At 45.9% G+C, this 15,107-nt stretch overlaps 1 protein-coding gene and 1 pseudogene across 1 annotated transcript; both read left to right on the forward strand.

Moving 5' to 3' along the window:
- Positions 1–2,179: 2,179 nt before the first annotated feature.
- Positions 2,180–15,107, forward strand: part of LOC122941925 — a 158,214-nt pseudogene continuing 145,286 nt past the window's right edge.
- Positions 8,984–12,912, forward strand: LOC122941689. Its single transcript, XM_044299114.1, has 2 exons — positions 8,984–9,040; positions 9,137–12,912. The coding sequence occupies exons 1-2, from the start codon at positions 8,984–8,986 to the stop codon at positions 9,707–9,709; spliced, it is 630 nt and encodes a 209-aa protein (XP_044155049.1). The 3' UTR covers positions 9,710–12,912.

Genomic DNA, 15,107 nt, shown 5'->3' on the forward strand with positions numbered 1-15,107 from the left:
AACCAGAAGCGGAGAGAAGAAACCCCAGAAATTTTTCCAGTTTCGCGTATAATTTATTCTCCCGCAGGATGAGCAAGACCTGACGTAAATGTTCCTTATGAGTTTTGAAATCAGGAGAAAAAATCAAAATGTCATCCAAATACACTAATACAAATTTTCCCATTAAATGATAAAAAATGCTGTTCACGAAATGCTGAAAAACGGCTGGGGCATTCATCAAACCAAAAGGCATAACCAAATTCTCAAAATGGCTCTCAGGGGTATTGAAGGCCGTCTTCCATTCGTCTCCTTCTCTGACCCTGACCAGGTTGTATGCCCCTCTTAGATCTAACAGACAGCTCTGCTACATACACATCACACAGACACAGCTCTGCTACATACACATCACACAGACACAGCTCTGCTACATACACATCACACAGAGACAGCTCCTCTACATACACATCACACAGAGACAGCTCCGCTACATACACATCACACAGAGACAGCTCCGCTACATATACATCACACAGAGACAGCTCCGCTACATACACATCACACAGAGACAGCTCCGCTACATGCACGTCACACAGAGACAGCTCCGCTACATGCACGTCACACAGACAGCTCTGCTACATACACGTCACACAGAGACAGCTCCGCTACATACACATCACACAGAGACAGCTCCGCTACATACACGTCACACAGAGACAGCTCCGCTACATGCACGTCACACAGACAGCTCTGCTACATACACGTCACACAGAGACAGCTCCGCTACATACACATCACACAGAGACAGCTCCGCTACATACACATCACACAAAGACAGCTCCGCTACATACACGTCACACAGAGACAGCTCCGCTACATACACATCACACAGAGACAGCTCCGCTACATACACGTCACACAGAGACAGCTCCGCTACATGCACGTCACACAGACAGCTCTGCTACATACACGTCACACAGAGACAGCTCCGCTACATACACATCACACAGAGACAGCTCCGCTACATACACATCACACAAAGACAGCTCCGCTACATACACATCACACAGAGACTGCTCCGCTACATACACGTCACACAGAGACAGCTCCGCTAGATACACATCACACAGAGACAGCTCCGCTACATACACGTCACACAGAGACAGCTCTGCTACATGCACGTCACACAGACAGCTCTGCTACATACACGTCACACAGAGACAGCTCCGCTACATACACATCACACAGAGACAGCTCCGCTACATACACATCACACAGAGACAGCTCCGCTACATACACATCACACAGAGACAGCTCTGCTACATACACGTCACACAGAGACAGCTCCGCTACATACACATCACACAGAGACAGCTCCGCTACATACACGTCACACAGAGACAGCTCCGCTACATACACGTCACACAGAGACAGCTCCGCTACATACACGTCACACAGAGACAGCTCCGCTACATACACATCACACAAAGACAGCTCCGCTACATACACGTCACACAGAGACAGCTCCGCTACATACACGTCACACAGAGACAGCTCCGCTACATACACGTCACACAGAGACAGCTCCGCTACATACACGTCACACAGAGACAGCTCCGCTACATACACATCACACAGAGAAAGCTCCGCTACATACACATCACACAGAGACAGCTCCGCTACATACACGTCACACAGAGACAGCTCCGCTACATACACGTCACACAGAGACAGCTCCTCTACATACACGTCACACAGAGACAGCTCCTCTACATACACATCACACAGAGACAGCTCCGCTACATACACGTCACACAGAGACAGCTCTGCTACATACACATCACACAGAGAGCTCTGCTACATACACATCACACAGAGAGCTCTGCTACATACACTCTGTAACTACATTCTTCATACACTGTGGAGATAAGCCTATAATAGCAGTGCTTGATCATGTGACCCCCCTCACCACGCCCACACTTGATCACATGGCCATGACATGTTCACAGGTCCTTTACCTTCACCAGCAATGCAGCCCAGAGCCTGACTCCTCCGACTCATGATCACACGGTCATGACATCACCACAGGTCCTTTACCTCCTCCAGCAGCACAGCCCAGAGCCTGACTCCTCCCACACATGGTCACATGGCCATGACATCATGAAAGGTCCTTTAGCCCACTAGTCTCCCCCATCCATGTCAGTGTCCAGCGGTGCAGGTGGAGGTATGTGTCCAGTCACTGTCACTGTCTGTCAGGATTACTGGGGCAGGTAATCAGTCAGTGAGGACAGAATCCGCCTTCTCAGGACTGGAGGAAGTTTGTCCTGGCCGGTGACCCGTAGTTTCCAGCTACACTGAACTGAGTATTGAGTGGAAGCTAGGTTTAACCCTTTCAGGACCAAGCCAATTTGGACAATTACATAGTTATTTTTCTTCCATAAGCAGTACGGGGCACATTTATTAGGACCGGTGTTTTAGACGCCAGTCTTCATAAAGCCCATAGCTGGCGGTGGATCCGCTGAAGTGATGAAGAGGCGCAGGCCTCTACATAAGTTTGGTGGGTCCTCCACCAGTTCCAAATGTGAGACCGCTTCCTAGCTGTGTTACATTTAGACCTAAAACAGTCGTAGAAAACGGTAAATGAGACAGGCCCCTCCCCTTCGTTTTCACGCCCACTTTTTAGACCTGGCGCGAGCGGGGAGAAGCCGCAGACTGTGGTGCATCTAGCTGTTGCTCCACCATCTGCGCCTGAAATACGCCCAATATAGGCATATTTCAGCTTAATAAACGACCCCCAAGTCTTTTAATTTTGGTTGTCGGAGCCGTGCGGGTTTTTGGGGGGACAAGTTGAATTTCTTTTTGATGACGCCACTTAATGTTCCATCTAATGTATTGCTATACTGTAACAAAATTATTTATGTAGTGGAAGGAAAATACAAACATTACAATTACCGTGAGGTTATATTTTTATACCGTTTCCTAATGTTTTACTAGGTGTAAAGAATTCGCAATTCTGGCGTTATTTTTTGGGGGGGCGTTCACCACGCAGAATAAATGTGGTAATATTTTAATAGTTTTTGGGTAAGATAAGGTCTATAGTAAAGATGAGTGAATCAATTCTACACTAATCAGATTCATTACAAATTTCATAAAAATTTCTATGCCAAACAAATCCGAAGTTTTGGCGACTCGCTTTAGACGAATCATGTGAAAACAGTGCCCAGCTTGCTGGCCAGAGATTGCAATAACACCTGTTCTAGTGTCATAGACACCTATACAGGCAATTTTATTCTCTGAAATAGGCCTGATGCCTATAAATACTCATAAGACTTTATATATCAGTTAACTGTTAATGCATTAGATTGTGTCACAATACCATGCATAGTACTGAACATGTGCTACAATAATTACAGTAATATAGCAGTTTAATTCCACATATTGTATTATCTTTGTAAATTATCAATACCAGTGTGCAGTGTGTTTGTAGAAGGGGAGATACATTTTCTTGTGCCTTTGTCTTTAAGGTGTAGAAAAAACACTTGCAATTTTGCTACTACCGTTTAATAACCTGTGCATCAAAGCGGTGACTTTTCATTTGAAGGCCTAATGATAAAATGTCTGGTAAACAAGAGTGCAAAATGAAAGACAAATGCCTCGTCATCTGAGAGTCAGAATGTGGGTAGCAGTGCAAACAGCAGTAGCAGCACCAGCCATCTAGCCAGTAGTAGTAGTAGGCCACAGTTCTCCCTCGTTTCTGATAGGTGCCACATTATTGTTGAGGACTTGTGGATTGCATGGCTCACTCCTCCTCTGAGTCAACACAGGATGATGTTGAGGTCACCTCTGAGTCTGACACCGTGCCTTGGAGCCAGGTGCCACAGCATTCCTTCTGCTCCTCCTTCTTCAGACAAGCCTTTCAGTTGCAATTTCTCTGTCTTCACTGCCTTATCCTAGTGGGGAGCCTTCATTTTCCCTAGGAAGAGGCAAAGAAAAAACATGCCCTTCAGTAGATACTCAAGATGCACCAGCATTTGGACTGACATGAAGATGAGGTTCAGGCGGAAGTGGGGGACCCCATACATACAGTAGCTGTGTTGACAGTGGGGGAGGTATGGGTAGGGGTTTTGACAGAGGCACTCACAGAAAATACATAGTACAGAACTGGGATGGGGTTGGGTTGGCGAAACGCGCGTCGAGGTAGCAGCAGTGCGGGGGCCTCGGTCTTTGTATCCACCATGGGTAATTGATTATTATTATTATTTGTTTTTTACTAGTGCTACCCATTTGTGTGTAACTTGTTATCAGGGCTTAGCCTTGCCAATTGGCTTAACTTTTTTGCCAGTTTTGTATTTAATCCTGTTTCCTTGAAACGTTCAGGGTTCAGATGCTCACAAGTGGCTAGCGGTAAGACACTATTTCGTCTTTTCATTCTTGACAGGATTGATTTTGGCCTTCGGTGTACACAAGTATACTGTGATTTATATCTGGCCGGTACCTGTTCTCTGTGAGCCTCCGGACGTCTTTGTAGACAGAGGTTTGGGTGGGTTTGTCATCTACCCCCATTGTTTTCACCTAATATGGATTAATATATGTCTATGTTTACTAAACTTTTGTACTATATTTTATAGCTTATGTCTCGTGTATTTGTATGGGGCTATTGGTTGATTCCAGTATTGGTGTTCTGTTATTAGGTTGTTTCTGGTGACTAACCTGCATGTGCATTTGGAAGCTAAGCAGGATGTGTTTGTTGGTGAGAGTCCTACCTGGTGTAGTAGTTGCTCTAGCCCCACCAGCTGCCAATAAGCTCCGCCCCTGCCTTCTGCTTAACCCCTTCCTTACCTCAATGCTACTGTGCTGGGGAAAGTGCTTCTGGGCTCTCTGCTGAGGCTTGCAGTGCTGGTTATTAGTACAGATGGATGTGGGTGCAGTTCCCGTAGGTCTGTTTGGTTAGAATTGAGCTGTATATATATAAAAATAAAAGTCTATATATTTATATATTATTGACCCTTGGAGCTATTTGGTCTGCCTGAACCTAGTTCCCATGCCATTCTGTAGGCAGCATTTCTTTACCCAACCGCTGGATACATACGTCCTACAGCGTAAGCAGAATCCTGGCGCTACCGCCGGATACTGCACTCCCTGTAGCTTGCCCTCTTTCTATAGGCGGAGTAGTTACATTGTAGAATACCCTCCTTCCATAGGCGGAGTAAATGCACTTGCACTGGATACCGGACAGCCTGTAGCATTACCCTCCTTCCATAAAAGGCGGAGTAATTGCAATTACACTGGATGCTGTACTGCCTGTAGCATTCCCTCCTTCCATAGGAGAAGTAATTACACTGGATACTGGGCAGCTTATCGCATTACTCTACTTCCAGAGGCGGAGTAATTGCATCTACAATGGATACCGTGCAGCTTATAGCATCACCCTCCTTCCATAGGTGGAGTAATTGCACTTACACTGGATGCGGTACTGCCTGTAGTATTACCTTCTTTCATAAGGCGAAGTAATTGCTTTTGCCTGGATACCGTGCAGCTTATAGCAACACCCTCCTTCCATAGGTGGATTAATTGCACTTACACTGGATGCTGTACTGCCTGTTGCATTACACTCCTTTCATAGGCGGAGTAATTTGCATTTGCACTGGATACCGTACAGTTGGTAGCGTTACACTTCCTTCTTTGGCGGAGTACTTGCACTTCCATTGGGTTCTGTATAGCCTTCCAGTACAGTCCATTCAATTATTCTCTTTCCATAGGCGGAGTAGTCCACTAACTCTGGACACGGTACAACCGGTAGCTTTACCCTCCTCCCATGGGCAGAGTAACTGCAATTCCAGTGGGTGCCGTTCAGCCGGTAGCATTGCCCTCCTTTTTTAAAGGACAGAGTGTTTGCACATTACTTAGGCAGAGTATTGGCACCTTCCGTGGGCTCCTGTACATCAGGTAGCATTGTACTCCTTCCATAGGCGTACTATTTACACCACCACAGAAGTCCTGTAGCACTACCCTCCTACTACTCCATGGCGGAGTAGTTGCACTATCACTGGATCCTATGCTTTCGCTAGCATTTCTCCCCTTCCGTAATAGGAGTATTAGCACTTAATCCATATACTGTACATTTTGTGGTATTACTCTATTTGTATAGAGTGGTTGCTCTACTACTTGTTCCTATACAGGCTATTGCATTACCTTCCTTCATTGGGCGGGTAACTGCACTTCTGCTGGATACCATAGATTCTGTTGCATTACCCCCTCCGCAGGCGAAGTAATTGCACTAATACTGGTTGTCATCTGTCCTTTTGGATTTCCGCCTTCTATAGGTGGATTAGTAGCGCCACAATTGCATACTATAGATCTGGTAGCATTGCCCTCCTTCTATTGGTGGAGTAGTTGCACAACCAGTAGTACTTCCACCACCCGTGGACCCAATACATTGTGTCAGGTTTCCCTCTTCAATCAGCGGAGTGATTCTCTATTGCATTTTCCGTCTTTCGTAGGTGGGACGGTAGCTGACAGGCTGTGGACTCAACACGATCGACATCCATTCTCTGTCAGTAGGTGGAACAGATGCACTGCTTGTCAGTTTACTTGCTTCTCAAGTGGAAGATGGCGCTTGCACCATATTCGGGGTGTTTATTGCTGTTTGGCTTTATTCTCAGGGGGAGCCTCTCATCTGGTCCTGGAAACCTTGCACTGGCCATAGATTTTATCGCTACTCTTGTTCCGTGCCCCTACTGTGGGACTCCGTCCCAAGGGGAGTATTTCTGTTCATCGTCCCCCTTCTAGGGGTGGAACCTTCTCACTAGTTGTAGCTATGATAGTGCCTACATTTCCTTATCACAGGTGGCACTGTGCTCATCTTCTGCCATCACCGGGTGCGATAGATCCTCCAGGCCTTATATGTATGGTGTTCCTGAGGCACTGGCTGACAGGTACTCTTATTCCCTATAGTGCTGTCATCTGTCCATAACATGACAGGTTTCAGCTGGTGGGTTTGCTCACTTCTCGTGGGTATTAGTACAGCTTTCGGTGCAGGGTATAACCTGCCGATTTCTAGAGAGCGGGCTTCAAGCCTTTATAGGTAGTGCATTGCCTCTACCTTCTACTAAGGTGACAGCATCAGCGTTGCCTCCGTGTGGTTTTGGGTATGCACTTATTCAGTTTGCATATGTGTATTGTTTGCTTGGCTCCCCTCCCCGGGTAGAGCAGTCATACTGTCCTTGTTACCTCTAGATGCTGGTTTCCTACTGAGCCGCATCAGCCTTTTTTACTTCTCCACTTTCGCAGGGCGAGTAGTTGACCTTTCTCCACATACTTTTACTGCCTGATCGGCTAGTGTTCATAGCTATTGGGGGCTCATATGCCCCCTTTCTGCTGTAGGGTGCCTGCGCAGGTGGTGTTGGTACAGGTTCTCTAGCCCTGACTTGTTCTGCATGGTCCCGCTGGAGTGTTCTTCTCTTCTGGCAGTTCAGTATGGTGTGTGGGGCCTCTGCCTTCAGGCATCCCTACTTCCTCCCCCATGGGGGGGGGCAAGTTTTGTCACATCTGCAGTTCTTTGGCCCTTGATATCCAGACATCATTCTTTTTCAGCGGAATTTGGCTTCCCTTTCTGGGGTTCGGACCTTTCTGCAGGGGGTGGCGCACACCGCCCACTTACCGGCTTCCGTGGGATTCGCATCTATCTTTTCAAATGTCCTCCTTCTGGCGGACAGATTCATTATTCATCATTCCGGAGGGGCCGAGACGAGAGCTGGCTGTCTCCAAAGTTTCCAATTCCGGATGGATTTGTTTGGCCATGGTGGAAGTGTACTGCATCAGTGTCCGGGTTCCACCCTTCTGGGTTACTGCTCATTTTTCTCCAGGCAATGGTTGGGCTATACATCATGGGGCTTTGGCCCTTCAGGGGTGCAGGGTGGTTGCCTGATCGTCTGGGCACACTTTTACAAGTTTTACAGAGTGCACACCTTTGCATCTTCTGACACTTCTCTGGCGCTTAGAGTTTTGCAAAAAGTGGTCCTTGGATTGGCAGGATGGCTTCTTCATTTATGACCCACCCCGGGGACTGCTCTGGAACGTCCCAAGTGCAAGACTGTGTCCCCCAATGATACGCATGAGAAAACTAGATTTTTGTACTTACCGTAAAATCAGTTTCTCTTCCGTTCATTGGGGGACACAGCTCCCACCCTGTATGTACATTACTGGTTCTCCTAGATGGGTCCTTATGGTTCTTCAGGATGACCCATCTCCGGTTTTCTTCCTTTTTATTATTTACTGTTGGCTTCTGACTGCTCCTACTGCTTTTGTACAAACTGATTAGCTCAGTGTCTGCAGGAGGAGTATAGGAGGGAGAGGAGGAGCTAACACATTTTTCCCTTTCGCCCATGACAGCACCCTTGAGATACCGCCTCCATCCAGGACAGGAAACAGGAACTTTCGTGGAGAGCTCATAAGGAGGAGCATGGCCCCGAGACCACCAGTTCCTGTTTCCTGTCCTAGACAGAAGACGGTTCGTGGAGAAGAGGAGAGAAAGCTAGGCTGCAGGGCCCCGGAGGAATTTTTCTAAGTGGGGTTACCTGTTCCGGCATAAGTCTCCTCTAGGAGCCGCCGGCCGGAGTCTGGTGTCTGCTGCTGGGGTCTGGCTTACGCTGCGCTGGCGATACTCTGCAGTCCCAGGCTCACCGAGAGGTGTGTTCGGCACGCCGGTCCTCCTGACAGTGCTCAGGCGGGCCGGGGCCTTCTTCTCACCTCGCGCAGGGGGAACCAAAATCTCGCGATCCCAGCGAGATCCGGGTCTCGGTAGAGACTTCCGGTTTTTGGAACGCACGTAGCGTGCGTTCCGGAAGTAGGAAGTGCCTTCTCCTACTTAGGCCGCAGAGGGTTTCCAGCAGGACCCGACCGAGGAGATTGGACCCACAGGCGCACGGTCAGCAGCAGCCCAGCCAGCCAGCCTTACAGGAAGCCAGATTTCCTTTGGATCCGGGGAGTCACTCTATCCCACAGCAGTATGGAGGAGGAGAGTGCCCAACGCGCCGATCAACAGGAGGGTCATGAGATCAGACCGGTACTCCTGGTGGGGTAAGGGGGATCATTCCCCACCATTTATTTCATTTTTAGTTAGGCTAAATCTCCTTTCCCTCTTTTTTCTTTCTGCATTTAGACTACAAAAGAGGGCCCTAGAAAGGCAATTTCAAAGACCAGAGGGAAGGAGTGTGCCGTCTGTAAAAAGAAACTGGCCCCCTCTTGGTTGAAAAAGCTATGTCAAAGTTGTATTGAGAAACTAGTGGAGGAGGAGTCCCCATCCCTTCTACAGAGTATTAGGGAGATGGTGAAGACGGAGGTCTCGGATTCCCTGAAAGATTTCAAAAAGAGCTTTCCCCCTGTAGCCTCTACCTCCCTGGGAATCAGATCAAGCACGGCTAATAGATCTGACTCAGATCCTTTAGAGGATAGTGATACAGGAGAAATCCTAGATAGCCCAGACTCGTCCCAGGATGAAGAATCCACGGGCAGGCCACTTTTTTCCCCCGATGATACGGAAGCTTTACTAAAAGCAGTTCGTGCGACTATGAAAGTAGACGAACCCAAAGACCCAAGATCCGTTCAGGATATCATGTTTGGTGATCTTGGGCAGAAAAAATCTAGAGTATTTCCCGTTAACGAGAATATAAAGTTTTTAATACAGAAGGAATGGAAAAGACCCGATAAAAAATTTTTGTGCCAAAAAATGTAAAAAGGAAGTATCCCTTTGACGAGGCAGACTCAGTAAACTGGGACAGACCTCCTCAATTGGATGCACCTGTGGCAAAAATTTTAAAAAAATCGGCCCTTCCGTTTGAGGACTTGGGTTCTCTTAAAGACCCTATGGATAAGCGAGCAGAGGTTTACCTAAAAAAAAGTTTGGGAGACCTCAGCTCAAGCGTTCAAACCAAATATTGCCGCCACATCCACTGCTAGGTCTCTGAAATTATGGCTAGAAGAATTAGAATCTCACATTCAGAACAAGACCCCGAGAGATCAATTGTTAGCCGTTTTCCCCACTCTACTTAAAGCAGTAGACTTTATTTCTGACGCATCAGCAGATGCTTTAAAATTAAATGCTAGGTCAGCTGCTCTTTCAAATTCAGCCAGACGAGCTATTTGGCTAAAAGGTTGGTCGGGAGACACGGGATCTAAAAATAAGCTTTGTGCAATTCCTTGTCAGGGCGATTATCTTTTTGGATCCGTCTTAGACGACCTTTTGGATAAAGCCTCGGACAATAAAAAAGGATTCCCTGTCTCCAGACCCCCGAAAAAACAGCGGTTTTTTCGCAAAAACAAGAAGGATTTTTTTAGGGGGCAGAGGAAAGACTTCAGAGCTGACAACAAGAATAGGAAAAGCAAGGGGTTCCTCTTTAGTTCCCAATCCTCCTCAACCTCTAAACCATCACAGCAATGACGGTTTCTCTCCCGTGGGGGGCAGACTTTCTCTCTTCCTCTACGCCTGGGAAAAAATCTCCTCAAGTCCCTGGATTTTAGGCGTTATAAAGGAAGGGTTTTGTCTAGAGTTTGTCTCCCACCCACCGGACAGATTCAAAATCACGAATTTTCTAGGAAACCCGGGGAAAAATCTAGCCTTACAACAAGAGATTGCATCCCTACTTCGGAAAAATGTTCTAATTCCGGTGCCGGAGGCAGAGAAGGGCGAGGGTTTTTACTCCTCCCTTTTTCTGGTCCCCAAACCGGATGGAACATTCAGAACTATTATAAATCTAAAGGATTTAAATCAATTCCTCTCTTACAAAAAATTCAGAATGGAGTCGATCCAATCAGTTGTAAAACATCTATTCAGGGGCTGCTTCATGGCTACGATAGACGTAAGAGATGCGTACTACCACATTCCCATTCGGCTAGACTGTCAAAAATTCCTCAGAGTCGCCGTTTCTATAGGAGGTCACATCCAGCACCTACAATACACAGCCCTTCCCTTTGGGATTTCTCAAGCTCCCAGACTTTTCACGAAAGTCATGGCAGAAGTCATGGCTCATGTAAGGGAAAAATACATTTTACTAATTCCTTACCTAGACGATCTCCTGGTGGTAGCGGAGTCAAAATCCATTCTAGAAGCACACCTCAAAAAAGTAGTGCAGATCCTGGAAGACCTCGGCTGGCAAATAAACGGAGAAAAATCCCATTTAATACCTTCCCAAGTTTGTGTCTTTTTAGGGATGATACTGGACTCAAAGAAACTACTCTGCATTCTACCCCAGGACAAGATTCAGAGATTAATACAACAGGTTCAGTCCCTGATATCGACAGAGAACCCTACTATCAGACAAGCAATGGCGGTCTTGGGCAGAATGACCTCCACTATACCAGCGGTCAGTTGGAGCCATCTTCACTCCAGACCCCTACAGTGGCAAATTCTGAAGGAATGGCAGGGTTCCCTCCGCCCATTAGATACACCTTTCACACTCACCCCCCAAGTGATCCAGTCCCTTCACTGGTGGCTGAATCCCGTAAACCTGTCCCAGGGGCTCCCTTGGATCCAACAAGATTTTGTTACCCTTACCACCGACGCAAGTCCTTCCGGTTGGGGGGCCTGTTGCCAAGGGCACTTAAGACAAGGTGTTTGGGAAAGAGAGCAGAGTCTAGACTCCCAAAACATGAGGGAACTGAGGGCGGTCTTTTTCGCCTTAAAAGAGTTTCTTCCTTTACTACAGGGAAAATCTATAAAGGTTTTTTCAGACAACGCCACAGTTGTCTCCTATCTGAACAAACAAGGAGGAACCAGATCAGAAAATCTTATGCAGTTAACAACGGATATCTTTTCCCTTATAATTCCTTCTGTTCCGTCCCTTATGGCAATACATCTAAAAGGTACAGAAAACAAGGTGGCAGATTTCTTAAGTCGAAATACACTAGACCAGGGGGAATGGTGTCTGAACCAAATGGTGTTCGATCAAATAATTCGACTTTGGGGTCGTCCTCATCTGGACTTATTTGCCACCAGAGAAAACAGAAAGTGTCATCTTTTCTTTTCCCTCAGCACGAGAGATTCACCAACAGGGATAGATGCCTTCTCCCTTCCCTGGCCGAACCAGCTCCTCTACGCCTTTCCTCCATTAAGACTTCTTCCAAGATTCTTACAGAAGCTGAGACAAGAAAGAACAACAGTGATCTTAATTGCTCCTTTCTGGCCCAGAAGAACCTGGTTCACCTGGTTGAGGAAGCTATCCTTGACGGACCCTTGGATTCTCCCGGAGAGGCAAGATCTTCTATCCCAAGGACCAGTCAATCATCCGAGTGTGAAGCAGTTACACCTAACAGCATGGCTCTTGAGGGGGAAATCCTAGAAAGTAGAGGACTCTCCAAGAACATAGTTTCCACTTTACTATCCTGCAGAAAGGTTGTCACCTCCTCTATTTATCTCAGGATTTGGAACACCTTCCAGAAGTTTGCCAAGGATCCAGTGAATCCTTTAAATCCTCCACCTATGTGTAGGATTTTAGATTTTCTGCAAGCTGGACATGAAAAAAATTTGAGGCTAAGTACTCTTAAAGTACAGGTATCCGCTTTGAGTGCATTCTTTGATTCTCCCATCGCTAGCCACCCGTGGGTCCGAAGATTCTTTAAAGCCATCAGCAGGCTTAGGCCTATATCTGGACCTTCAATTCCCCCCTGGGACCTCAACTTGGTCCTCACTAGCCTCACAGAACCTCCCTTTGAGCCACTTAAACAGTTACCTATAAAGATCTTGTCTTTCAAAACAGCGTTTCTTGTGGCAATTACCTCAGCAAGGAGGGTTGGTGAGATTTCAGCCTTCTCTACCTCGCCTCCTTACACTAACATCTTAGATGATAGGGTTCTCATTAAACCAGACCCTTCCTTCTTACCGAAAGTGGTTTCTATGTTTCATAGAACGCAGGACATTATCCTTCCTTCCCTGTGCCAAGATCCGAGAAATGAAAAAGAGGAAAAACTGCACTGTTTAGATGTAATAAGATGCCTATCTCATTATCTGGAGGTTACTAGTCAGTGGAGGAAAACCTCAAAACTCTTCATTCAGTTTAGTGGGAAAAATAAGGGCCTCCCAGCCTCTTCTAAAACCCTTTCCAGATGGATCGTGAGAGCCATTAATTTGGCCTATTCTTCAGCTGGAAAGGCTCCCCCGGGGGGCTTTGGTGCTCATTCTACAAGATCAGTCTCCACCACTTGGGCAGAAAGGGCTGACGCTACCTTAGAACAGATTTGTAGAGCAGCCACATGGCAGTCACCTGGCACCTTCTTTCGTCACTACAGATTGGACCTAGGCAATAGAGAACAGCTAGCCTTCGGTAGGAAAGTCCTCCAGGCAGTAGTCCCACCCTAAGAAATAAAGGGATTTCTATTCTAGTCGTCTCTCAAGGGTGCTGTCATGGGCGAAAGGGAAATTTAAGATTACACTTACCGGTAATCACTTTTCCATAAGCCCATGACAGCACCCGGGTTTATTCCCACCCTGTATAGAATTAGAAAAAAAATAAAATATATATATATTAAAAAAATAAATAAAAATATAATAATAAAAAAAAATATATATATATATATATATATATAAAAATGGAAAAATGTGGCAGCACCAAAGCATAACAAAATGACGGGTGCTATGTCCAGGGTTATCACTGCTTACCCAACTTTTGTATGTAGAAATGGACAGCACATCCAATAGAGAATTATGTTCAAAAAATTTTATTCAGCCACAGTGGCACAAGAGGCGACGTTTCGGCTCAAAATCCTGAGCCTTTCTCAAGCATAAAGACATAGGTGAAACATATCATATAAATAAGTGACATGATTAAGGGGTGGAGTAAAACAATTCATAAAGATAATGTCATAAAAAAGAATGTGCAATCATGATTACAATAATTCATACAACCATACAGATACTACAAATAATAATACACCACTGGATGTGATACATAATCTCGCAATTATATAGTGAAATAACATAATAAGCATAAAGTGTAAATGCCGCCGATTGCCATCAGCTGTTACATATCAGCATAAATATCTTGATTTAATCAATTTTTAAAAAGAAGAGGGAAAACAGATGGGAGGAGTGACATACCGCATGTAGACCACGTATTTCCCCAAGTCCGCCATAGCCGAACCCTAGCGTCTATCGAAAAGCAATGCGCAGGCGTCAGGATGCGTCTCTGCAAAATGACGTCAGGATGCGTCTCGGCAAAATGACGTCATGCCGCATTCACGCAGTTCCAAACGGCGCATCTGAAGACCGCATCAGTCCTCCGGTGCGCATGCCCACATGAGGTCTAGTATGGAAGCGCCATTTTAGAAACTGGTAGTATGGTCCCAAAGTAGAAAAACCGTTATTGTTTATAATTCAGGCTCATATGAGGCGAAAAATAGGAGACGGGTGCCCCTGTCAGGGGGCTCCAGTATCCATATATTGGGCAAGCAATATGAACATGATCGACATTCTCATGTCAATCATGTGTGCCAAATGCCGCCCCAATCACACCTCCTTCTAAAGCCTATAAGAGAGGGATTCTCCTCACAATTATACGATCAACTCATACATTGTCTAACACTCTGTCAAGACACAGCCTAAAACCAGACCATCAGAAAAAATAATGTTCAGCTATAATGAGGCGGACATTTGGGTACGGTGTCATCCACTACGGTGCATCAGTTCCACATCCCCTTTATTCCTCTTCATTATGACATCATATCATCTATAGAAACAGATGAAAAAATATGAAAAAGGAGAGATTAGAGACATGAGTTAAAACATGTAGGAACACTTATGTCTAACAAACACCAAAAACAAAGGAAAGAAGACTAAATAATCAGACATGCAGGGACATTTGAAAGGCAAACCACTTATTTATGTATAAACCCCTAAATTATAGTCTACATTGAGACCATGGGGTCTCAAGGTATTAAGTGTATATATCCAAAAGAGTTCTTTCTTTTTTAATAACAGGTTTCTATTACCCCCTCGTCGAGGCTGTGGGATATGATCAATAATCCAACATTGAAGTTGGCTTTCTGAATGATTTTTTTCCCCAAAGTGTTTTGGAATAGGTAGATCCTTCCGTTTTTTCCTAATTGTAGAGCGGTGATTATTTAGCCGTGTTTTAAGGTCA

The sequence above is a fragment of the Bufo gargarizans genome, chromosome 6 (assembly GCF_014858855.1).
Source record: "Bufo gargarizans isolate SCDJY-AF-19 chromosome 6, ASM1485885v1, whole genome shotgun sequence".
In the NCBI taxonomy this organism is placed as follows: domain Eukaryota; kingdom Metazoa; phylum Chordata; class Amphibia; order Anura; family Bufonidae; genus Bufo; species Bufo gargarizans.